This window comes from Ambystoma mexicanum, chromosome 13 (genome assembly GCF_040938575.1).
Source record: "Ambystoma mexicanum isolate Mex_15411 chromosome 13, UKY_AmexF1_1, whole genome shotgun sequence".
Lineage (NCBI taxonomy): Eukaryota > Metazoa > Chordata > Amphibia > Caudata > Ambystomatidae > Ambystoma > Ambystoma mexicanum.
In genome coordinates this window covers 456609617-456637251 of record NC_090938.1, presented here as the reverse complement: position 1 = coordinate 456637251, position 27635 = coordinate 456609617, and the positions used below count along the sequence as shown (strand labels likewise).

The following is a 27635-nucleotide window of genomic DNA, read 5'->3' as shown; positions in this document are numbered from 1 at the left end:
TTGTGCAGAGTATGAAGGGGAACAGTTGTGTATTTTTACTGCACAAGCATGGTTACAGATTGGTTAGAATGTGATGAGGGACACCGCAGCTCCCATGGGTTCCTGTATTTGGGCTGATGTTCTCTCTTAATACTCCTTTTCTCTTTTACGATTTAGGGAACATCTCTTGTTTATGTGCTCTTAAACACTGATTTGTAGTCAAACACTGCTTTTCTGTTTTTTAGGTGATGCACCTTTCTGTACCCCTGAGCAGTATAAAGAGTGTGCAGAGCCCGCATTAGGTGAGTAACCAACACACATCACACTGTGGACTACTGGAAACGTTAGAAATTATGTTTAATTGGTAATAAGTTGGGATCATTGGTTTTATTGCCTACTTTGAACATGTTTGAAATGTGGTTGCTCGCTGTGGATTGAAACACCTGTTGTAAGTTCCATTAGATTTGAAGTGTGGGCACAAGAGCCATAAGTTAGAATGTGCATTGCACAAGATGACTCTGCATATGACATGGCACACAGTATGGGCCCGATTAATGGAAAAGTGCACATGCCTGCGCGCAGAGGAAGAAATCCTCGCCTGCATATTCATGCAATTTACTGCGCAAGGTAACCGTATTCGCAAGCGGCACCCGGAACCCCCTGACAGACCTCCACGCAAATCATAAACATCCATAAACATAAACATAAACATCCATAAACATAAACACCTTTGCGTGTTTCCCTGGGTGCGAATACACGTACCCTTCACACAATGCATGGGGTCCCCCACAAGCATGCCTGGATTTCAGGGACCCTGCCCAGGGTCCCCCGCAACTGTTTCCAGCTCCCCGACAACATGCATATGAGACCTCATAACTCGGGTTAAACTCAGAAAATCTGCGTGTAAACCCCTGTAAACCATCCCTGCACCCTATCTGAACCCCGGTTGTGTATATGCAGCACTAAATCAGACATGCATATCCACCTCTGTGGTGCGATTCCTATAGGAAATTACCTTTAAACCTGCCTTCGCGCGGCATAGTGATTGTGGGCATACGAGGGACTGTCTGCGGGCCATCCCTCACAACCCCCATTTTTCCTCATGTTCTTTCATATTTTCTGTGTTAGGCCCCGTTCCCAGCCCTCTGCGCAAGCCTTGCCCATGCTCTGAGTGGTGTCTCGCGCAAGGCGCTCGACGGCTCACAGAGACGTGCTGAGCCTGCACAAACTCCACGCAAGTCCTGGAAAAGTCCTGCACATTCGATTCCATGGGATTTGGCATGCAGTTTGGCACGAAAGTTCCCTATTTCCCACGCAAATTATTCCATGAATCGGGCCCTATGACATTATTATGGTTTTGGACAGAGGTGCAGTTATTATTCATGTAACTAGTTATGCATTGCTGTGATAGAAGGATGCATACAATGCTATGCAGTTGTGTGACACACTCTCACTCATTTGGGATTTTCATCCTAAATTCTCTCTGTTTGGGAGTACATTACAGATTTGTATGCCCTACATGGGGCTATGTAATACTTCTGGTGGACCCAGATGTTAGTTACATGCATGTGGGACCCTTGGTATTAATGTTCATTCTTCCAAATATTATTATTAAGCAGGCATGCTGTAAAGCTACATCATGGCTAGGAATAGCCTATTTCTGCTGTGCCACTGTTACTGCACCTGAATTCTTAGCAAGTGCTGACACTTCCTATTTCGAAAAGTGAACAATGCTATTCCTCCAAAAGAGAATACTGTGGGTCATTTTATAAGGACCGAAGAGGTAAACCGATACGTAAAATCAAGTACTTATGATGTAAATTACTGCTCCGGGAACATTTTTCTTTCTTTTGGAAGTGGATTCTGGGCACAAAGCAGAAATAATATCACTGCCAGGTTGCCTCATCCATCTTTAACGTGCACTATGCTTCACAGCTACATGGCATTTTCATGCCGGCATAAAACACATGTATTCCTGTTCAATCTGTCTCCCTTTCAGCACCTGCTAAAAGCAGGTATATGCCACAGGAATCCATTGTAATTGCATTCTGTAAATCATAATTTGCAGGCAGCATTTACATTTTTTGCAAGATGGAGCACAAAACTAAATTAAAGGTGAGCTTTCCCATTTGTACACTTTACATTTGCATGCCATTTTGCAAATGATTACAATTCTAATCTTAATTGTCTATTTGTAAAGCGCTTATACACAGGTGACGTGCTTCAAGGCGGGAAGGAAACAAGGGAATGCAGAGACATTCTTAGGACTTGAAGTTTCCGAATGATCTAACAAAAAATGACTAGCAAGCTAGCCCTGACGCCATTATTGCTAGTGCAGGTGCATGCCAGGAAGGCAATAAAGTGGGGAGGAGAGGGAGAAGAACACACAATCAATAAACTACTGTACTAGGCCAACGACGTTTCAGATAGTACAGGTGCATGATAAAGAGTGAGGTGATAAGGGGCGTGGGGGAGAAGAACATCCAGACACAAACAACTACCATACTAGGCCTGGCGGACTAGGCCTAGTACATTCTAGGTTATGTAAGTGCACAGACAGGACGTGAAAGGGAGGGGGATGGGAGCAAGTGTGCCCAGTCCAGCAGGGCCCTGGATTAAGTGCAGAGAGGTTACCTTTCTCATTGAATGAATTCTATAAGTGCAGTAGTGGTGAGCAGATTGCAGAGGCCTGTAGGCAAGTGCCTGGACCTGTGTGGCTCTGGAGGTGAAACCAGGCGACCAGTCAGCAAAATGGAGCGAAGTAGGAAAGAGAAGGAGGATTGAAGTAAGTGGAATAGAGAAGAAGTTAGCAAGGGAGAGGGAGAGATGAAGAGAAGAGGAAGGTCTTGGGGAGTTTCCGGAATTTAAGGAGATCAGGCTCAAGACGTAGAGAGGTAGGGAGTTTGTCCCAGAGGGAGGCACCTGCAGAGGATAAAGATCGACCCCCAAATCTCTGTTTGGAAAAACAGCTCAGCCGCAGAGAGTTGGAAGAGGACGAGTGGAGGGCTCTAGAAGGAGAGTATTTCAGGAAAAAGAGTTGTAGATAGTGCGGGCCCGGGCCCCAGAAAGCGTTGTGGACTATACAGAGGGTATTGAGCTTGATCCTTACGGGGGCCCCCGAAAGCATGTAAGTGCCAATGCTGGTGGTTTCCTGTAATAAATGAGCACTTTTGACAAAATTATCCCCACTCTGTTTCCACCATGGTTTTGGGTTCTGAGCCTTATGCAACCATGAACACTGAAGAAAATGTTGACATACAGAATAACTACACTGGACATTCATGGAATTGTTTGTGTGGTGAAAAGTGTCTTTGCACTGCCAACAAACACCCTGATTCACAGAGCGGTGCAAAGTGTGTTTTTCCAATGCAAAGTGCCCTTTGCACTGCGCTAAATGGGCCCAATTCACAGAGCAAAGAATACTTTTTCAGTGCAAAGTGACTTTGCACTGCGAAAATACACTTTGCCCCTCTCTGTGAATCAGGGTGTTTGTTGGCAGTGCAAAATCACTTTGAACCAGTGCATGAATCAGGCCCTCAGTGTGTGTTTTGGATCTGAATTTTTTTAACTATAACATCTGGAGGTATAAGAGATGCATCAACTTAACATGGTGAGAAGATTGCAACAAGGAAAAATAGAGGCCTCTGTTATCTCCTTCACGCTGACATTAGAGAGTGAAGTCCATCCTCTTTAATCTGTGAAGCCTGCAAAATACCGTAAGTTAAATCTGTTGTTTTTTTGGACGTAACGTGGAAGATTCACCTCCAGCTTATTGCTGGAGGTAAATCCTCACCTTTACCTGCAAAACATGACCAGTGTACCGCATTATAATTCCTCCAATGGTAAAACCACAAAAAAGCCCCTTGCAGTCCAATGGACTCCAGAAATCGTGAATTACACCACCATCCCACCATGTATAATCTTGTGGTAAACCCATAGGACTAAGGGGCCGAATACAGTAACTGGTTTTGGCAGATTTTGTCCAATTTATCACCAAATTACCATAAAACTGGGAATGAGGTCCATTAGGGCTCATAACAAGCTTGGAGGTGTGGGGAAAAAAAGTGGTGGTAATTCCGTTAGTGCCACTTTTCCCACACCACCAAACAACAAGTTTGGTGATGGGGTGGCCTGATTTACCTGCAGCCAAGAACTGAAGATAGGTGAGGCTGCCCACTGGCAAAACACAGCCAGTATTACCAGCACCGGTATTACCAGTGCCAGTAATACCAGCAATCCCACAATGGAGTCCTATGGAATCCATGGAATGTGGATTAATATTCTGTTGCCGGCACCTTTTATCTGACAGTAATTTTGGCAGGACACCGGCAATCTCCTAATGAGGGCATAATGTCCCCCTTATGTATAAGGAATATATAGCACCTCACCTATAAGGAATATAGTGCCCCTCTCTCTTAAAAGCATTCCTGTTTTGTCAGACATTTTGGGACCTCCACCCACTCAGACCTCCCAGCTCTTTAAGCCACAGTATTTTGGGCATCCTGCCAATTTTGTTCATAACCTTCAGTGCTTCTTCTTTTTGGAATCTGCACAGGCAGTGGGGTGTTGTGAACCCTGCTGAAGTTTAGGTGTCAAGATATCTTCCTCAGCTGCTGTATAGCCCTCTGACTCTTGGAAATCCGTTCCCCATTCTCCATTTAGTTTTCCATTTTTATAGGTACTGGTGTTCCAAGACCTATCTCTGGTGCTGTCCAACTGCTTATTCATATATCTGTGCTAAAAGGAGGCTGATTGGCTTTCAGCAGTGATGTTTCTGGTTGGCATACCTGGGTATTGAAAAGACATGGGGTCATTTTAGGTAAAACCAGACGTCTCACCGCATCTCTTTTGTTAAGCTCCATGCTTGTTTGGATCCTTATCTGTCCCTTTGGTGTCGTTCTCTGCCATCCTATATTTTCCTTGGCTATTGCTTATTGCCAGGATTTTGTAAGAGTATGGGAGGGTGGTCAATCTTAGTGCCGTGATGTTGTTTTCCCATGGCCCTTCTCCTCTCTGCTCTAACTACAAATTAACAAGCCTGTGCATCATCTCTTCCACTAATTCCTCTTGGCACTTGGATCTGGCAATGCTTGTTCAAAATTCTGGTCTGGATTCCTCTCTGCCTGCATACATATAAATGAAACATATATATTTTGGGGAAGGTGTCGCTGTATCTTCCTGTTTGCTAGGCCGTCAGTAGCCAGGTCTTCTGACTCTGCCAGTATGTCTCCTAGACTAAGACTCAGGAGAGGTCATGTGGTGGCTCGGCCACTCCCTTTTAACTCTGCCTTCCAGTAGCTATGGCAACAAGGACCTGGCCTACTGGCTATCCTGGGCTGCAAAGAGGCCTTCATGCCCTGTGTGTTGGGGGGTGGGGGAGGTCAGAGATTTGACCTTGTCACAGAATGGAATTATAAACTCCTTCAATTCTGAATGATTCTTTTAATGTTGAAATCCAATGAGCATTGGAGCTGCCATGAGATCTCTCCTGCAGTGTCTGTTCTAATCTTCACACATGAAGGGCCCTCTTTTCAATCACTGGCCTAGGCGATTAATTTCACTTGGGAATCAATTAGCTGATGATCAGTCTCCTTCAATGTTACCGCATGATGCTTCCTGGCAGTGGATCATGAGAGATAGCATGTCTGAAGAACATCTCCTAGGAGAGCAACACACTTGAGAGAGGTACCATCTGAGGATCTACACCAGGGGGAACTCTACTCACTAAACGTTACTGCTAGTAGATGAAATATTGGAGCAACCAGAGTGACTGTAGCACATCAGCACTGAATGTGTACAATCTTCTGATCTTCTTTCCATCTGACCAACCGTTTTCTGACACGACTCGTCCCTCTGTCTGTGACAGCTTGTTTGCCCAAGAATAGGGTTCATTCTGTTGTCTTTTTAGAGGTGCATTTTGCATCAACTACATAACGTTCACTTAACCCATGCTGATCCACCCTTCCTTCAGTCGGATCACGCTCAAGCTGCATACTCACACAGCCCATCATGAGCAGATGGTACTTGATTTCTGCTCCAACCCGTAAAACTACAGAGTGCATTGCCCACTGTATGACTTTTATAGTACACCCACATGTATTACATGTTTAATATATGTATATGAATTGTATGTATGTTAATCATAGGGGCTGCAAAACCAGTCGCTGGTACACTGGTAAGCGGTGTAATGGTGCAATTTAATGCATTATAGCACACAGCAGTGAGTTAAGTTAAGAGTTTTACAATATTAAAACCCCACCAACTACTTTGGGAATTAGTTACAATAGTGTGAGTACTAGTTTCGGCCCTCACTTGACGTGATAAAGCACAAAAAAGTAGCTGCAATGAAGTACGCGCCAAGAATCCCAATATACATGACTTTGCAAACCCCTTCTGCCAGGAGTCAGTCATGTATGTTTCCGCCTCTCACTGACTTCATCAGGGCCAAAATCCCACTAGCGGCTCGGGAGTCATCTACTACGAAAATGTCTTTCTCTTTGTAGGCACGATTGCTAAAATCTCAGAGGTATGTCATTCATCAACACTGTGCGGCAATCTCACTTGCCAAAAGGAGTGGGACACAGCTCACGACCCCTCAAGAGGGCCCCACATATTGTTTGATCTGGTCCGATATTTGCCTCCATTTTATTCATTTTCAGATGCCAACTTCCCTCTTCCAACTGGCAGGCCCCCCTCCCAGAACCTCAGAAAAGACAGTATTAATCACTGCAACATTCTAGTTTGCTCTTCTTCTTGCAAATTGTTTTTCCACACACACACACACACACACACACACACTCAGTCCTATCCACTGCGCGTCGGGTACCACGCATTACATTGTTATGCATCTACTCGACACTGTTTCTATGCCAAACCTGGAAGCAAGTCACAGACTAGTTTCGAAGAAAAGAAAATGCGTATTGATCTACATGTTTAGTCCAGTTACCTACCGTTTATTCAAGGTCAATGGGCCTCATTATGACATCGGCTGTAGCCGTGCCTGTAATGCACCTGCGAATGGGCAATTACTGTGTCATTATGGCCCTGCCAGACCCGGTAATTGCGCATTTGCGGGCGCCGGAAAAAGATGCTCCCAATTTCCATTTGTCCCCATAGGCCTGAATGGAATGGAGAGGTCGGATGCACCGGCACCGTTTATAATGGTGCCTGTGCATTCGACATGCTGTGCTCACAGATGCCTTTCTGCCCGCCAGGTCCGACCTGGCGGACAGAAAGGTGCCTGCGAGTGTGAAGAAGTACTGGTGGGGGGTGTCTGTACTTCCGCTCTCTATATGGTAGAGGAGAAGCACAGAGGACCCCAGCCAAAATTCTCAAGCGGTAGCAGTGGACGAGCAATCAAGGCCTAGCTTCTCAGGAGGTGATGCGGGCTGGTTCTTAAGTACAGTGTAGTCCCCGAACCCGCACAAAGGAATGTCCACACAGTGTATTACTGAAAACACAGTCTTTATATATTTAATATTCAAGGGTATGTACACGATCACAATAACGCACTTTGTACTCGGAAATCAACAATGATAAATATATACAATTCTAAAGTGGTACCACCAATGTTATCAAATCTCATTAAAGTGCATCAACTGTAAGGTTAAAATGTCACACAGATCAATAACGAGGAAACCAGCAATTGAGATAAGAAGGAACGTAAAATGGTTGAAACAATAGGCAGAATGCTGACCTATACGATAGACCCCACCTGGGCAACCTGTAAAATAAAGATATATAGCACAAGCCCAGTCCATATATTTTTCAATAGCCTTATTTCCTCCTATTAAGGTTTTACCTCCCCAATGTACCTGGTGTAGTAGAGTTCTTCGAAGACGCGTCGAAGGATCCTTCTTGAGTGACTCCCTTTAAAGCAGGAGCCATGGATCGTCGAGAGGCGTCGAAGATGGTGAACTTGTTGTCAACGGCGGCGATGAGAAGTTCAAGGGTGTCGAGACCCCGATGTCGATCCAGGCGGTGCTCGTCAGCGACGTCCTGCGAGGATGAGGTGTGCGGGGCACCTCGGCGATAGATTGTTCAGGACCGCAAAGAGTTTCGGAAGAACTGTGGCCCAACAAGGGCGTCGAGTCGTCGAAGTCTTTGTGGCCTTCAGGTGGCGGGAAACCCACCGGCGGATTCGCCTCGGCGCGTTGGTCGTCCTCGACTTTCTCCGTTTGGACAAAGCGGTCGACGTTGCGGACAAGGGAGTCCTTGGATTCAAATGTTCTTAGGCAAAGGAGCGGGCGGCTCACGTCATCGGCGGCGCGGCGTCAAGTGGTCCCCATGGCTGGGCAACACAACTTCGACGGGGCTCCAGTGGTTACACAAACCTGCGAACCCTGGTCGACGGCAATGGACTTCGACAGCGGTGAAGTCCGGGTGCTTTGCTTCGTTCTCCTCAGCGGTCCCGTCTCGGCTCGGTAGCCTTTCGAGGGTATGGCTTCCAGGGAGCTTCGGCGACGGTTAGCGGTGCCAGATGGTCCCTCGTAGCACAGGAAGAGGGCGCCTTACCAGGTCCTCTCTCGGATCAGTCTTCGACGGATTCGGCACCTTTCAGATCGGTCGAAGCAAATGCAACAGCAAGTCTTCTTCTTCCAGCTGGGCGTCGAGGATCAGCAGTTCCAGTTACTCTTAACGTGTAGACACAGCTTCTGAATGCTTCTGAACAATTTCCAGTGGTGAGAGGTCCCCAGGTATACTATCTTGTCTCTCATCCACACTGCTGGGTCACTCTCAGCAGCCAATCATACAGAAGGACATTCATGCAGTCAGTCAGCCAATCAGGCACACAGTGCATTCAGGCCATCCTCCTCCCTCTCAGACACTCACAACAAGGAATGTGGATTGGGACAAGTACCCAGCCATTCAACACTACACACTGCATTCAGGCCAGTTTCGGGCAGGGCTGTCTCAGTCTTTGTCTCTCATGCCAGAAACCAGACAACCACAACAAGAAGTGCATATTGGTCACACACTCCATTCACCCAGGTCCCACCCACAGGAGGTACCCACAACATACAATCACTGGGAAGGCTCCAGATAGTCTGGCCGGGCCTTCACAACAACACCATTTATGGCACTTCCACCCAACAGCCAGTCAGGGGGAAGGGAGAGAGTTAGGGCTTCCCAGGACTTTGGGAAAACAAGGTAATAGGTAATAGAAAGCAAGAGGCCACAGTTCCATCTTGTTTTCAATCAGGAATCAACTGATTCCGATGGCAGGGCCTGTGGATCCCAAAATGGAGGATACTCAGCGCACCTGTCAAAGTCAGCATGGAGCTGCCACCAGCCCATACCCTGCTCTGCGGGCCACCCACAGGTGCCCAAAAACATACACTAGGGGCACAGGGTTGTACCGGTGCCGTAAGGGTATCCCATGGGTCTGTTCTCCAAACCAAAAGAGAGAAAACTGCACCGCCAGGAGTCCCACATGAACTCCTGCACGGAAAATACGACAGAACACATGATAAAAAGGCAATAAAGGACAAGGATACGGAAGCCCTGTCCCTCCGATGAATTTCCAGCATCACAGCGAGCACGACTCATAGTGTGCCGGTCCAGGAACTACAGTACCAGCATGCTTACAGGTACCATAGTTCCCAGACCGTCAAACTTATAATGAGGCCCAATGTCATCTATTTGGTGACGCTGGGCCGGGATGACATATCAGGGGCAACGTGCTCACCTTGGACGCAAGACGAGGCTGAGCAGCACAGATTTGATCGCCGGGTCCGCAGTAGTGGGTTATAAATAACCAATTATAATTACAATTGAACAGTCTGATGTTTTTTCCCACCTAACATTCCAGTGAATGTGCTAATGATAATTATAGTTTTGCAAAATATACACGTATTTTTTTCTTATCATGAAGCTGAGACTTTGTTTTTAAGGTAGCAAACTGTTCTCAAAGTAGTTTCATCCATTCCACATGAAACATAAGATTTGTAGTTTGAGAGAAATACTTGTAGCTCCATTTCACATTTATTCGGTGTGAAGTCCACATGAAACTCAATCCCATGTATCGGAAGCCTATTTTCCAGTTGCTCTCTGGCCGTCACTGGAGCCTGCCCGCAGTGACAGCACATAATGCATCCAATCAGGAACCCGGCACAATTTCCCAGCTTAGAATCTCGATTGCAAACTGTAACGGAAGGCCCAGTTTGGAAACCAACTCCATCATTGCCTATCTCCTGTTGAAACGTCATCGGAGCATGTCCCAATGGTTTATTCAGAAAGCGAAACAGAATATCAAGACCTTGCATGCTGCATATCAGACCCAGTGCTCCGAGCAATTGAATCTGCTGACCAACTGGTCCATTGCCTCTGATTAATAATGTCAGTGAATAGGACGGATGCCAGAGATGTCAACACTCTGACATCTGATCTTCTACAAGTGTGTATGTCTTTCGAATTTGCTAGTTTTAAAAACTGAACATCTGCACATGTATCAATCACTTTGCAGCCTCCAGTTTTCAATAAACCATGATTATGGGACTTTTGAAACAAAACAAGTTTAAAAATTAACTCTCGAAAATAAAAGTTTAAAATCAGACCTTTTTGTATACTTTGTATTGGTCTGTGTTTAAGTTTGACTATCAAAAGTTGAATATAATGATTTTTCTGGTGAATTTAATTTCTAAATGTTAGCAGTACAGAGATGTTAGCCTGCTTACCTCCTAACGTCCCCATGCTCCATGGTCCTTCCTATCCTCTAATTTAAACAAGGATTGTCAAAGCCAATCTGCCTGGTCTTGTCAACGAAGAGGAAACATTTTTATGTAAAACCCCACAGGAACAAAAAGGCTTATTCTCAACATATGGTAATCCTGACTGTTTGGCATTGCCACGCACTTGCGCGATGTAAATGACACCTGGCCTGGTAGGACTGTTGTCCGTCCTCCCTTTGTTCCCCTCCCTTGCCTTGTCGCGCCTTGAAACACTTGTGTATAGGCGCGTTATAAAAGCCATATAGTATCATATCATATCAATATTATAATAGATTTGTGGGTGGAGATAATTGACAATGCTTCCAGTCCACAACATGATCCTACTGCTGAGCTCTCTGTTTGCTCTAGAACCCTATGTTTGTAATAATGGTTCTATCAGCACCCATATTGCATGCTCCAAAATGTAGCCAGGTTTCATTTACATACCAATGAATCGTTGTTTGGATTAGACATTGCTGCTTTTCTCCTGTAAATCATGGTATATAATGGTATATTGTCACATATGATAGTTTCGAAAGAGCTCAGTGGAAAGTGCAATAGTGCCATATATACACGCAGCCACCCCAGTGATCAAATATTGTCCTTTGGGTCCTTTTGTTTGTCAATGTCTGTTGGGTTGCATCGATCACTGGAGTAATGCCTCCAACATCGTCACTCTGATTAATTGTCTTCATTTTCAAAAACAGGGACTGTCAAAATCCAGTCTACTATCTGCCAATTTCCTAATGTGTTATTTCTCTTAAATTGTTGGATACATCTGTCTTTCATAGGCTTAATGTGTGGGTTGTAAGTAAGCATGTGATTTCTGTGTCACGGGTAGGGGTTTGTGAATTATTGGGTTCTGTAAAACGGTGTTTAGATATGTCAGTAATTGGGGAAAAGTACCATAGAACTTGGGCCAAACACTATACCTCGTTTTTAAGGACTTGTCCTTTGATTTTCACAAGGTGGATCGGTGTCTCTCTGCACTAATTGGCTGTCCCATGGTATTGATGAAGGCATTCTGAGTTCATTGATTCAACTAAACAATGCAGTTGAGGCCTTTATACCATAGGGAAATTCAGGAGATAACATTGGGAAATTCTTTATAGCCAAGGGTGTGAAGCGACGCTGTGTGATTGCAACCCCCACATTCTTCGTAATTCTCTCCTGTCAGTAACAGCTGATGTTCCCAAGGCTCCAGGAGCCTTATACCATCCTTGGCCTATGCCGATGATGTTGTTCTGATCGGACGCACTCACGCTGCTCTGCACTCTTTGCTGCGGTGGTATGGGAATTTCAAGAGTCAGCAGAAAATGACAGTGAACATCCAAAAGTCAAAAAGGTTTTCTTTCAATTCGCTATTTAAAGAGTGAGCTTTCAATATATTTAACACTGTTATTAAACACTAGCAAGCATGTATATCACCTCTCTGCATTATTTGTTTCATTGTACTGCTTAATAATTTTGTTCAAATAAATGTTGACTGAGTACGCACAACAATTACTTTGACTTTGGAGGCACCTGTTGAGTCCAATACACCGACAAGAACTGTCACAGGTGGCTGCTTCCACAAAAGGGATGTATACTTTACGAACCACCCTCCAGCAGTAGTATAATACTTATGGAAAACGTGTATTCGAGGCGCACAAGTGTTTTTTTTTGTGTTTTTTTTTTCTGGACAGCATGCTATAGTGGGCTAAACTGTTCAAGTTGCCGCCCAGCATGCCTGTTGACCTAGAAACATAAATAGGGATGCTTGATTGGGTCCCATAAATAGGGATGCCTGATCGGGTCTTGATCTTACAGGCTCTCAGAAACAGGCTTTCGTTTAAAATGGCATTTGGCCTGGACATTTTAAACAATAAAAGCTAGAACAAATAGACATGTTATGTATGCTTATTATTTGTATTGCTCTATTTTGAAGTGTAATAATAATATATATTACCAAGTGTTTCTTTACATAGTGCTTAATCTGGGATTACTCATTATAAAAACAATTGCTATTATTACCTGTTGCTATTATTACCTGTTGTAATAGTACTCAAAGGGCCTCATTACGAGGCGGGCGGAATGGGTTTACCGGCACCGGTAATGGTGCCGGTGCCGTTAAACCACTCTGCCCTATTACGAGGTTCAGACCAGACGTCCTTTCCAGGTCCCGCGAGGGGACCAGGGAGCTAACAACGGGCCCATTATTAACGGGCCCGTTGTTAGCTCCCTACCCATTCCCATTGAGCCCTATGGGGGCTCAAATGGGGATGGGTTACTTGAATGAGGAATTACTGGGTCCTCCAAGGTTGGAATGGCTCGGTAATTCCTCATTCAAGGAACCCGGACCCAGACCCGACTTTGGAGGCAGCCATGCCCTTATTAAGGGCATGGGTACCTCCAAAGTCGTAATGAGGCCCAATGTGTCTTCATCTGGATTTTAAAGGGCAGAAATAGTCCTGCTGCAGGGTTCAAACCTGTGAAGTGCATCCTGGCTTCATGATTGAGCTCTCCAGCTATCCAATTTGATATTTTGATACACATGTATAATTTTCTAAGAAAAAATCAGCATGTTTCAGAGAACCAGAAAGACGATGTTCCATTATGCTGCTTGCAAAAGAGAGCCTGAGGAGTGCAGTCACCAACAATAAATCCAATTAACATCACACATAAGTCCAGAATTTACTACTGACAAGTAGCTTTCTGCAAGTTCAAAATCTGCTTTTTTCAGAGTGCTGAAAGGTTATGGTATGGCTAAAGAGCGCTGTGGTCCATTCAAAGTTACAAACTGAGGACAGCACACAGGAATATCAGTGTGGCGTCATCCTGTCTCTGTGCAGAGGAGAGTGATGGCGAGGAGGAATACATTCACAGGAACAAAAGGCTACTCAATATTACTTTGTGCTGTGCCATAATTAAGCAATAGACCCCGAGAAGGGGGGCATTACCACTTCAGGTAATGCCCGGAGCCCATAGTTACATAACTATGGCCTTAACAAAGGGCCCAGGGCATTACCTGAAGTTGTAATGCCCCCACCGCAAGTGGCTTATTGCTATTAGTACCTCGGCCCATAAGATCGGGGTACTAAAAGCATTTTTTTTCTGTTCCGAAACCATCTGGCATTTCGGAACAGAAAACAAAATGTACAAAAAATGGCTGCTGGTGAATGAAAAATGAAGCCGCTTTCCCTTTCCATGGCGGGCATTGAAAAAAAATATTTAAAAAAGTCAACTAAAAAAATGGCCGCCATGGAAACGGGAGAAGGACCGACACATAATCCCTTCTCTCCTTCCGTGCTAGCCATTAAAAAAAAGTAAACAAAAAATGTGACTCCATGACAGCCTGTCACAGATCGGGAGCGGATGCGATGGGGACATAAGTGTTCCCAGCGTGTCCATTCCCGAAATGGACAGAAAAGAAGGTAAATGGGGGTGGAAGGGTGGGGAGAGAATTCTGTGGATGGGGGTAGGGGGAGGGGAAGACTTACCTCATTCCCCAGAGAGGGGAGATGGCGGCCACCAGCCATGAGGCGACTCAGGATGGCAGAATTACAGTCTGGTAACACCGACATTCTGAGCCTCCCCATTGGCTGGGAGACCGCCACACCCACCTCACCAGGTACTAGTAGAGCTTATGATCACAAAGGTGCTCTGCAATAATACATTTGCTTTCTAATGCTGATTGATCCAAGTCCTCCCCTAAGTTGCAAAACAGGCAATGTAGACATACAGTTTGCTCAACTGCACAAGGCTACACTATAGTGAATCCCTCCAACCCTAGTACTGTCTCATATGCTGATTGCTTTCTTTCCCATGACTGGAACAGAAGTGCTCATAATGTGCTGGTTGCCTAAGCTGACAAGACTTCTTTGCATTAAATCCCCTCACCTACATTCCCTTTCCTACACACGAAAAACACAACCTCACAATATAGTGCTTGACCATGAAAACAGTGCTGTTCTGTATTGCACCTCTCCATCCTATGTGGATTGCTTCTCTTTCCTCCACATATTGCACACATGTTTCTAGTATACACCTTGTCAAAGATCACAAGGATATACTGCAATGAGTGTCTATCAACCAGTATTGAATGTCCTTCTTTTCTCCCCCGGGGCCCAATAAGTTAGTGTCAGTAGTATTTGTCCAGGATCACATGGAAGCGCTGCAATGAATCCCTTCCTTTCCCAGGTAGTGATTGCTTCTCTTTTGTCACCAAACATTTAACAGCTCTAAATAAAGGATCTGTCCACAATCATAAGGAAATACTTGCTACAATTAAGAACAACCTCAGGCACACCCTGTTTCATTCCTGTCATGCTACACACTGAAAGCAATTTCCTCATCTTGAGGATGGAAATGCATTATGCACGGTATCAGATCATTATGCAGGAGATTTAATCAAATAGGTCATGTTTGTTCCGGTCTTTGCTGCTATTAGGCTTTTTGAAAGAACATATTTTTTTTTATCTTTGTGTGAAGTGATTTTTGTCATCTGATAGTATGAAAATAAACACACAAGCAATGAAGATGAATTGGTCAGTTGTAATTCCCATCTTCATTTGTTTGCTCTATTAAGTGTAGTGATAAACTAGAATTCATTGTGAAATGTCAGTCACATTGAGAGCAATGTATCGTTCATTGAAGAGCGGAATCTGGCCTACAGGGCATAAATCACGCACCATTGCATCAGATTATCTTGCACATACATCCTCTAATCAAAACTCTTGTCCCATAATATAAAACAGAGATTCATTAATGCATTGTTGCATTACAATCCCACAGTTAAAGGAACACAGTGATAAATGTATTCCATAATAGAATGCAGTGATTCATTCAATATTATTAATTCATTCAATATCCATAGCACAGGGCTAACGCGCTGGTCTTGGAAGCAAGACCACGCAGGGCAACAGAGGTTCGAATACTGGATCCATGCTTAGAAATCGAACTCAGGTACGGTATTAGGCGGGTTAAAAAAAAACAAAAAACAATCAAATACATTAAATATGATGTATTAGTGCATGCTCCAGCTGAATATGTTCACACAAAAGCAAAATGTGAACTGAATAGAAACATTATCCCATAGCTGACGCACAGAACTACAATAACACGATTAGGCATGTCCTACTATTTTAAAATGCTGTCAGTGAAACTATTGATTACATTAGGATGCGAAGGCCCAATTAAAGGCACTAGTTGCTTATACAAAATTCCCACCACTCTGACCGAGCTGTTGCCATGTTGCCTCAGTCAGGGTCTGCTCTCCCAGCACAGAGTGGTAGGTCCCCATCCACAGCAGAGGTTTCTCTGATGTGCCTAGGAGCACTAGGGGACAGATCTTGCTTCTGTCTTGGATGATTCCTCCTTCTCAGGCTGAGGGCTTTGGAGAGTGCAACACTCAATAGATCTTCAGAACAAATCTGCAGCCTTAAAGGATCAGAGAGGAACTGATTGAATCTGCTGAAGGGGTTGTAGGTTTAAGGGCAAACATCTTCAGGTGATTTGACTAAAGCTAGCCTGCCTTAGTGATACATTCACTGCTGCGAAATGGAGTGGACCTTGATCGTCATAGATTTGGGAACAGTTGCATATCTTAAATACTGCTTCTGTGCAGCAGGGACTAGGCTGTCTCTGTGGCTGTCAAGTGGTCAAGTGAGCATCTCGTCACTTTCAAACCTGCTCTGTGCCACATGTAGAGCAGGTGCCACAGATCAGGTTGCTTGTGCAGCAGAGAACAAGTACACTATGCTTTTGGCATAGTTTCTCTTGTATCCAATAATGCCACAGATACGTTCTGAATAGCTCACTGGACTTCCTTTGGGAAAGTTGCACTATCCAAAGACCTCAGCCTCAGATAAAGAAGTAATCAACCAAGACAGAAGGAATATCTCACCCGTACCGCTCCCAGGGCATAATTCTGCTATGCATCAGGAACTACCACTCTGCACCAAAATCTCCTCAGCTGGGAGAAAAGACCCTGAACAGAACCATCCTATACTCAAGTCCAACTGAGCAGGCCTCACGAGGACCTGACCAGCCAAAGCTTCATGTTCTATCACAGCGAACCAGTCACTCCATGTTCACCATACCTGGAACAAGAGGGAAGTCACTGGCATCGGTTGCTTCACTCCTCCGCCAGATCAAACACTGCATGCACCTTCGACCAGCTTGACACTGCATGGTGTCCTGACTAAAGCTCATCATTTGGTACGCCTGAAATGACTGCTCAATGTCGGGATTCAAGACAAATCACTGGAGAATCACACCCCGACTCTACCCAGGGGTTACAACGACAGCTTGCGCCAGCTAGCACTTAAACCACAGCCTCATTGATCACACATTGACACACCCTAGATCACCATTTTGATGACTGTCCCCTGCTGACACGAACCACTGAAGCATCACGCATCGACCACTCCTGGAAGCTAAAGTCTGACTCGGCCTGGCCAACTGCAAAGCCCTCCTGGGACCGGGACAACCTGATCGGAGCCTGATCAGCTCACATATACGTTTTACCCCAGGTCTCACAGGGTCAGCCCAACAAGAACAGAATGCATGTGCTGTCGACTCTGAACTGCCCATGCCGTCCACTTGGTCCCTTGAGACTGGATAGGTTATAATCACTCCTTTTTTCATCCAAGATATCCTTGTTGTACTTAGTACTTTATCTAACACCCCTAGAACTACACTCATGGTACTACTTTCACAAGTATGTCACATCTTCTCTCCTCTACTTTGGGATGGGTTTTTGTAGTACAGTATTTTCTGTTTGTTCTGCATGCAGATGCTGTGTTTGATTAAGTATGTATATTTTTATAGAACATTTATTGGAAATTTCCTTTATTTTGGACTGGGATACTGTGTTGCTTGGGCCACTACTGGTTCACCTTCACACCCCTCTTGAGAGTATAGTCTTCCCTCTGGCCATGTTAACACAAAAGGTGAAGGATATACATATCTTAATTGTCCCTGTTGTACATTTATGTTTGCATTGTGTTTTAGTTTGTAGGAGTGTGAGGATGGAGTGTGCCTTTTTTTCCACTACTCCTCCTTGTAGTCCTGCAGAGCAGATTCCAATTCATCACATCCTTCCCGTAGCCCCCTAAGCACTTGTTCTACCTTAGAGATGCTGTGAATAAGTGTTGAACCTACATGCATCACATGCTCCACCAAATTAGCCTAATTCCATAGGTCTGATAAACTTCCTTCATGCCAAGTCCTTCCACCAGGTGTGACATGGAAACCAGCAGGCACCGAAATAAAAGAGTAAACGTTTGCAGGGACCAGACCTGAACCAAACAGGGACAGAAACTAAGGGAGGAAAACAAAGCAAAAGGAGGAAACATCCAACAGAAAAGCAAACTAACTACCTCCAGAAAGCAGTTAGCCAAGTCGCTGTGCTAGAAGGGAAATGCAATAGAGTAATCCAGTGCAAGTAAGCCAGGCCAAGTCCACATGATAAATACACCAACACATCCAGAACAATGCAAGGGTAATCCTATGAAGATTTCATGAGTAGACACAGGTAATCCATAACCAGGAAATACAGGGTTCTAAAGTGCAGGAGAAGATACACCAAAGCGCCGCTTGCCGGTTGTTAATACTGTTGCCACCGGAGACACCGAGATGCAGATGCTTTCATTTCATGTTAGCGGTCCTTCAAGGCTTCCTGTCTCCGAATCGGTTGTGCCTCCTTAGATGCCTTGATGTTGCAGGAGCTTTGGATGCCAGAATGAGTAGTTTCTCATTTGAATCCATTGTCTCAAGCTGCACAATAATTTCCACCTACCGTGCCCCCCATTTGGAACGCTAAGGGGGAGGTGACGGGTCGCAAAAGGTATGTTTGTAGGCAGTTTACTGTCATGTGCCATGGCTTATTGTGTGAGAAGTGTAAGGTGGAGATGGATTAAGACATGAGTCACTTAGTGTGTGAATGGAGAGGGGAGTGGTTTATTAGAGAAAACTGCATTGTTTAAAATGATTGATCCGATATTTTGTTGTTGCCCCTAAAGTTGAAGGATTCTTAACTGTGTAATTTCATTTAAGAGGTGAAGGGAGATTGAGCCAAACAAGTATGATCTTCCATTTTCTTTTACTGAGATATTTTACAGAGGACTGTGGCATATCTGTTCGTGTATCGGTTTGATAATGTTTTAGGGGAGCAGGTAGACCAACCATAAAAGTCTGCTGTTCCAAAATACTTGGCTGAAGTATTGTGTGAAATCCCATGGCATGTTTTTGGGAGCAGGCAGGTGAAGATTCCATCGTGTTAATGTGCCACAAAAGGGCATCAGTTCGTTGTGTTTGGTCTGAGGTTGTTAGGTTTCAGTTCAGATGTTTCTGGTGTTATGTTTGTGTGCATTTAATATCCAGGTATGATCATAACAATAAAAACAATATGCCCGGTGGATGCTCAAACGTTACTTATTCATCACTGAAAAGGGGCAAGCCTGCACTTCCAAGCTCGAATCTCAACAGAGCAGACACAGCTGTTCAAACTTCCAGGGTCAATAGATTGAATACTATTAAATTGGGTGTTAATAAAATGTCTTGTTAAAGTTATTAGACATGGGAAGAGTCTAGCATGAAGTAATACAAAGTTTATTGATATTTTATTATTATGTGAGGATATGAAATTAAATTTGCTCAATTCCATAGAGGGTGCTATGCAATGAAAAATAGACCAACACATAACATATTAACGAGAATCCAGCACTAAAAGCCTTGCGTAAAGCGCCTTGGTGTAAAGCGCTCTATAAATAAATAAATAAATAAATAAATAAATAAATAAATAAATCAATCAAAAGCCCTGTCCATCACTGTTATAACTTGTCTACTAGTCTTCTGAAGAGGATATTCTAGTTATTTCACACTCTTGGACAGGAAAGTGGAGGGACGTATATCCTCCGCTAGCCCCAATCAGTAGGTCCTTCTTGGACACATGTTGTTTCTTTCTGCCATTCGCCCGTTGTCTATCTCATAGGCATTGTGCCTCCAGAGCTCAGAAATATTATTAGCAAGAGGGGAAGTTAGGTTTGACGTTATAAGCTTGGATTTATAAAAAGAAAATGTACAGGTAATGTGATGAATCCCAAGGCATTGTGACACTTTTAGATGTGGACGCCCCCCTCATGAGGCCAGGGAGGTGAGGCCACTACCCTATAGTCCCCCTGGGGGTGGTGCTTAGTGGGAGAATCTCATGGGTGCGAGGACCCCATTGGGTTAGAAAAACCTCATTGAGGACAGTGGCATCAGAGGGAGAACGCTGTATCCCCTTAACCATCCCACCGTTATCCAAACCACTTCTCTGTAGCCTTCAACCAGTACCACAATGTACGGTTGTCATGCAGGGAGGACTAGACTGACTTGCCATTTACTGGGCTGCTCCAGAGAGGCTGACCCAGAGGTAACTTGCAGCAAAGTACGTGGAAGACTGCAGAAGGATCTGCAGAGACAGAGAAGCCATACCCGCACCTGGGAGACCCATGAACAACTGGAGCGACAAGTCCAAGGCCCGACAGGTACCCAGGTGGCCAGTCGGAAGGGTGGGGAGATTCAGAGGGCACAGGGAATTCAAGCCGAGGCAAGAAAGACATACTTAACAGGACAGAGGGTCCCAGAAGAGAGGGCCTGGGACCCTGTTCAATCAATCACACCGTGCACAGGAATATAGGGAAGTAGAAACTTTGCAAATTGTAAGCACATTAATAGACATTGCAGGAGAGTGAACCAGGGCTTTGGAACAAAGAGAGATTGAAGCAAAGAAACACTGAGAGTGAATACGTAAAAGAGATTGAGAACCCAGATTGGGGAAGTGTTCCCCAAATGATACCACAGGATCAAACTTTGTGTAGCACAGTGGTGAATAGGGTCTGGAACAGACAACATGTGAAGCATATGTGCAATACAGTTTGGGAGAAAGAACCAGTCTGTTTTATCTTGTTGCAGCTCTGAGAAGCATTGCTGCTAATATAGAATCATGTAGATGGACTACAAGAAAGGCTCCGGAGAAATGGGAATTAAACCAAAGCCTTGTGGTATACTTATATTTACCTTTTTGACACCCTTTCTAAACTTTAATTTGGAACCTTTGTGTTGAACATAAGATCAAGCTGCGGGTTGGCAGTCAAAAGGACATTTACCCTTCCACCTATTCCTAGGTTTACCATGTGAGGGATAGGATAGGTGTTGGTCACAGGACGGTGGGCTATAATTTGGACATCCTGACACTGACAATATCCTTAGCTTTGTTGAGGCAGGGACATCTCTCATAGAGATAGTGCGAGTTAGGGCTTTATCCAACACCTCTTATGTTGTTTTGAATAAAAGTTGTTATCAATCAATATGCCAACTTTGTGTCTAGCTCTTACTCCCAGACCTTGTGGCAAAGGATGCAATAAAAATCTGCCTTGGTTAATCATGTTTGGAAACAAGTAATGTCTCTCATACCCCATGTTATGCAGCTAACAGATGATAAAGGCAACCAGAGGGAATGGGCCTCCAATCCTACTCAGTTTTGTTCATTTGACAACTGAAGCCTTTCACATTTTTAGAGTGAGAAAGTGCAGTTGATCGTGCTTTGCCAATTTGAGTGTATTCTAATGGTGTTTTCAGTGGGATCCCTCCTGCCACTCACTGATCATTTCTGCCAACTGTCTGATATTATTGGATTCTTTGCTCTCATCATCCATATGGATGACGATGACATGAAGATCAACACCCATATTTATGGGGGCTCAGTTGTCGTAGATCCCACATTATGGGTCTGCCTCTCCGGAGGGTGTAATTGAATGGCCTGCAAGCATCAAGAGTGAAGGTACACTAAGTCAGTGGTGGTCTTGGTTAATATCAACGATAATGGTTGCCTTTCCAACCTTTGACCACCTATGCTCTGCTCATACACCCATTCAAAAGAAAAAGTGTGAAATCTAGGTTTGATGACTGACGAGCACTTTAACTTGCAGTCTCATATATCAGCAGATACTAGAGGTTTCATAAGTTATGCTTGTTAAGGTGCATTCCTGGCTGCTTATCTTTTTCACGTCAATTACTTGCTTTATTTCCTTCAGACTACATAATGGTCATGGATTTAATTGGATCTCCCTAAGCTGGAAGTTGCCAAATTCCAGTGTATTCAGAACCACCCATGGGTTGTATCTCTTTGAAAAGGCCAATGTGCAATAATGTATCAGCTGCCTGCATTGTTCCGGTTGCCAGTCAAAGAGGGTATTAGGATAAAGGTGGGGCAGGGTCTTTTACCTTCAAATCTATCGCAATTATTGCGCCAATGCTCCACTCACCTCTTTTTGTCAAGTAAAGGTATTCAGAGTAAAATGTTTCGAAATGGGGAATAATATAACGTTAGTCTATCCTCCATGTAGAAACATGAGCTGAGAAAATGAGAAGGCAGACTGGTTTGTTCAAGAGAAAGAAACACAAATCGTTGGCATCACTTCACATCATGCATTTGTTCAATAACCCAAAACGTTGATTACCGTTTAACAGTGATACAAAAAAATGGCCTCCTTGCAAAAAAGGCTAATGAATCCTTGGAAGAGACACATGGGACGAATGTGAACTCACTGAATTCCTTTTCTCCAAGAGGGACATGACCTTTTGAAAAGCAATTCTCTTTATGTCTTCTATGGTTCATCACATGATGCAGCAGCATCCCATGATCACCATTGGCAGGATGGTGACAAGTACAACATGGCAACATTGATATGATTTGTTTTAGATGGCTAGTCAGTGGCAACTGCTGTTGGTAAGAAAAACAGTCAGATCACTGAAAACCTTCACTGTACTTGCTGGTTGTGATGGACACAATGAGACAGGACCTGTGTTGGCAAGACAATGCCCGAATCGAGCTAATGAGATTAAGTTAAAATAATGAGATCAATCAATGGCAGATACAACCATTAGGAAGACAAATTAAATAACAGCCGTGAGCTTAAAATAAATGAACAGAATGCAATTTAAATAATTAAGTTAATCAGTATCAGCCAGCGCTAAATCACTAGAACTAGATCTGCTAATGGGCAGCACAGGCAGGGAAGACGTGATGCCGATATAAAAGAAACAAGTCAGGCAAAATAGCTTCCTAGCAAACTAACCCATCGTACATGCATGGGGCGGGCTCCGAGTGAACATGTTAGCCCTGAAAAGGAGAAGCCGAGCGTGGCATGGGCCACCATACAGCAAAGAGCTGGGCAAAGACCCCAACAATGTTGGGTTGTGAGGGATAGGTGAAAAGATGAAGTGTGCCCTTCTAATGATATGACGGTCATCGTGACCTCAGTGTATGATGGACCCTGGAGTTGGAACCACCAATAGTAAACTTTGCATTCAGGATCAGGCACATCCTCCAACTCCAGATCAAAGAGAAAGGATACATCCCTAGATTGAAGAATGTTCTGTTTGAGGAAGGACAATGAGTTCACACGAAGACGACTGCAGACGGCAAGACTCATTGCAAGTACGCACTGCAGGCATACGTTGCCTTTTCTGGGCAGTGGTTGGCCTGGATTTTAGAATTAGTGTGACCGTTTCTCAATGCATTGAGACAGTAAGAGTGATGGCGGGTCAGGCACATACATCCTCCATAGAAAATGGTGTTAGACACCATACACACCCCTTACTTATATGATCAACTTGGTAGAGCCTGTCATCCTAAACTGCATATCCCCGCAATCAATATGGTGCAATTAGTCATATTGAAAAACTTGAGAATGAGTCCAAATGGTTGCACTTATTATTCCTATTAGGCGGGCCTTTTTTTCTGGTGCAAAGTTAAGTGTGTCCTTGTTTTGGTTGTTATTTGCTATCATTATCTTCTAACATTGTTACCTTGTTGACTTTCTTATTGTTATAGTTGTACAGATCTAGCAAAGACCAAACTGAGACATGCAGTACAGGTGGCTTTTTCAAGGCTACTATGAAATAGTTGATGGAGTAAAACTAATGCTGCCACATTGAGATGTTTCATCTCCTCTCTCCGTGCATGATTTAACCCGCATGTATGGCTGGGTGAAGTGGCACTCTGTTTCTCTGGATTATTGGCAACCCCGGCAACCAGTGGTCATTGTGGTAGGTTGGGGGTAGGCAGTTATTGATAATAATCCCAGTGGCAACATGGCTGCTCCCACATGGTACGTAACATAGGTGTGCTCTGAGAGTGGCATATGTGTTTTCCTATAGAAAACAAAACTGCAAAATATGTGTGAACCTATAGGGAAAGAAGCAGTACATCTACAGATTGCAGTGGAGGGGCATAACACAGGGCTAGGATCTGTGATACTACAGTAGGAACCCCTGTGATGCAAGGCACAGTTATAACTGTTTTCACTAGCTATTTTATGAGTACGCCAATAAAGGTCACTCATTTATGTTTGATAATATTGCAGAAGGTGACATATCACATATGTGTGTCATGTCGGTAAACATGGGCACTACCTGAGATATCAGAGAGAGTGTCATCAAAGGAAACTATGTGTAATTGTGCTGTACTACAACAAAAGATTGGGTGCAGTGTTTGGAGCAGTGTCCCTGAAACTGAGTTACTCTCCGTAGTTACTAAACATGCATCAAGGGCCAAACTCTGCAAGCCTGAATACTGAAATCCTTTTTCCCTATACTAGGACTATGAATGCCAGCAATTAATTCTTAGTAAATTGTGCTTGTTCCAAACAAAAACCTTGCTGGGGAATCAAAGGCACTCTTGTCACCTTCAATTAAGAACCCAGCCTGGCTTTGGATGTGATGGACTTTATAGGAGCACCAATAATATGTTTTATCATTAGTCAATGGCACCTTTTCCAAGTGTCTCAATGTGTCATTTAAGTGAGACATTGAGCAAGTACCAAGATGTACAGTAAGAATGTTGTGCGCCGCAGTGCCGCAGAGCATAGTGCCGGATCCTCGTTGTACATGATGTTCTATGCCACGTTTGACATGCATTTCTGCTATCAATAAAACCCACACACCTTACCCTCTAGGGCAAAGCCTGCGTAGGCCAAGGGCACAGTTTTGTGTGCCGCAGGTCTGCAGAGCACGCTGCCCGATTCTCGTTCTACATAACGTCCTATGCCAGGTTCGATGTGCATTTCCACCACTGATAAACCCATGCACCCGACCCTCTGCGGCAAAGCCTGCGCAGGCCAAGGGCTGGGTGTTGTGCATCACAGGTCTGCAGAGAACGCTGACTGATCCTCGTTCTACACAAATTCTGTGCCATGTTCCATGTGCATTTCCACCGATGATGAAACCCACCCACCTGACCCTCTGTGCAAAGCCTGCGTAGGCTAAGCGGGCAGTGTTGTGCACCGAAGGTCCGCAGAGCACGCTGCCTGATCCTCGTTGTACACAATTTTCTATGCCACGTTCGACATGCTCTTCTGTTACTGATAAAACCAACGCACCTGACCATCGGTGGCAAAGCACGCGCTGGCCAAGGGTGCAGTGTTGTGCGCTGCTGGTCGGCAGAGCACGCTGCCCGATCATTGTTCTACATGGCATTCTACGCCACATTCGATGTGCATTTCTGCCACCGATAAAACCCATGCACCCAACCCTCGGCGGCAAAGCCTGCACAGGCCAAGGACACAGTGATGTGCACTGCAGGTCCACAAGCACACTGCCTGGTCCTCGGTCTACACAACATGCTATGTCAAGTTCAACATGGATTTCCACCGCCAATAAATCCCGTGCACCAGACCCTCTGCAGCAAAGCTGCGCAGGCCAAGGGCACTGAGTTGTGCGTCGCAGGTCCGCAGAGCATGCTGCCCAATCCTTGTTGTACACAATGTTCTACTCCATGTTCAACGTGCATTTCCACCACTGATAAAATCCACACACCTGACCCTCTGCGGAAAAGCCTGAACAGTCCAAGGGCACGTTGTTGTGCCTGGCAGGTGTTAGGTGCCATTCTAATGGAGCCTCAGGACTCTCCAGCTATGCCCTTCCCCTCCCTAACTCAGCGGAACCCCATCACTCTGGACAAGTAATGCCTCCGAACACACTGGAGTACCAGTTCCACAACCGCCCCTGATCCGCAGGTAAGCACCCTGGTGCCCCACCCCTCAGCACCTCACCGTTCCTCCCACATTCCCTGGGCAACCCTCCCTCATCACCATCAGCTTGACACCCCTGGCTCCACCATCGTCATGCTCTCCTCAATCTGTACGAAGAACAGCCTCCTCAGGCTATGCACCAGACTCTTTATATGTGCAGCACACCAAGCATGGTAACCATCCGGCCCAACACAAAAACCCAGACCTGGCCAATCGCAACCTGAAATCCCTGACTCGGTCATTGCTACGCACCCCCCATCTCTTCGAAGAACAGCCTCCTCATGCTGTGCACCAGACTCTTTGCATGCGTACCTCATTTTGCATCACAATCACTCGGCCTAATGCAAAAACCCAGTGCAGGCCCCGCCCAACCTTAAAACCCTGACTCGGCCATTGCTGTGCACCCACCAATCTCTATGAGGAACAGCCTGCTCAGGCTGCGCATCAGACTCTTTGCATGCGCACCTCACTGTGCATTGCAATCACTCGGCCCAATGCAAAAACTCAGTCCAGGCCCCTCGCAACCTGAATTCCTTGACTCACCCATTGCTACGCACCCCTTGATCTGCATGAGGAACAGCCTCCTCAGGCTGTGCACCATACTCTTTGCTTGCTCAACTCAGCTCACATCGCAATCAATCAGCCCACTACAAATCTACGACTAGTCCCCATGCTAACCGAAATCCCTAACATGACCATAGCCTCGCCCCCTTCGACTTTCATGAGGAACAGATTCCTCAGATGTTGCAGCCAATTCATCCTTTGCCTCCCTCGCCACACTGTCCAACCATTGTGAAACCCACAAACATGCAAGCCCGCCAGTCCCAATCGCACACCCATCAACTGTGCGCTCATTAACGCAAGATCAGTCCTGCCATGCAGCAGATATCCTTGACCTCATTACAACCAACGACCATGACCTGTTCGTCATCAAGGAAACGTGGCTCCATCCTGCTGCTGGCCCAGCCCTTTCTATTGCCTTTGCCCCTGGTTTCACCACCTTAAAATGTGATAGATCCTCAGAAATCGGAGGCGGTGTTGCCCTCATCTTTAAAAACACCCCAACCATCAGAGTCATGCAAACGGATGGCATTCCCAATTGTGAATCCATACTCTCTAGGATCTCCATATTGCCTACAGAGTCCATCACACTGCTCCTTGTCTATCGTCCACATGGCCCAAGCACCACCTTCAAAGACAACCTAATGCAGAGTATCTTCACCTCCAAACTGAAGTCCAAAATCATAATCCTATGGGCCCTCAACCTAGACCTCAACGAGCCAGCAGACACCATGCCCACTGGCATAGTGCCGGCACTTAACCATGCTGGCTTCGCACAACGCTCTCTTGAGCCCACCCATGACCAAGGCTGCACCTTAGATTGGTTAAGCGATCTCAACTGCAACATCCCCACCCCATCACCTCCCCCTGCCCATGTTCATACCACCTCATCACAGAATTTGAAATCCCACATTCAGAAAGCCTCAGAGCAGCTCACCCTGCCAAACCTGAATACATGGCCCGATGCACCAAAAACCTCAACCTAACCAACCTTGCACTGCTACTTGACACCTTGCCGCACCAACCACCTCCAGTAACAGACCCTGCAGCACTGGTTGACCTCTACATGCTGCTTGTCTCACAAGCAGTAAAAAGGCTCCCCCCTCTCAATCTCAGGAAAGCCAAACCCTCTCTAAAAAAGAAACCACCTCGTTCACTCCAGAGCTCCTTGAAACCGTGCCAATAAGCGCGCTGCCGAGTTAGCCTGGACAAAAGAAACCTCCCCTGTTTCCAAAGCCCTGTTCTCATCCCTTGCCAACAATTATAAAAAGGAAATCCATGCTGCCAAAGCCAACAGCTGCTATTCTCGAATAAGTAATGCTTAATC

The 27635-nt window shown here is 45.1% G+C and overlaps 1 protein-coding gene across 1 annotated transcript in view; it reads left to right on the top strand.

Moving 5' to 3' along the window:
• The window catches only part of ASIC2 (acid sensing ion channel subunit 2), a 2197477-nt gene that overhangs the window by 1704416 nt on the left and 465426 nt on the right, over positions 1–27635 (top strand). The window contains exon 5 of the mRNA XM_069634090.1: positions 225–281. Within this exon, the coding sequence (XP_069490191.1) occupies positions 225–281 (57 nt within the window). The remainder of the gene's footprint in view (positions 1–224; positions 282–27635) is intronic.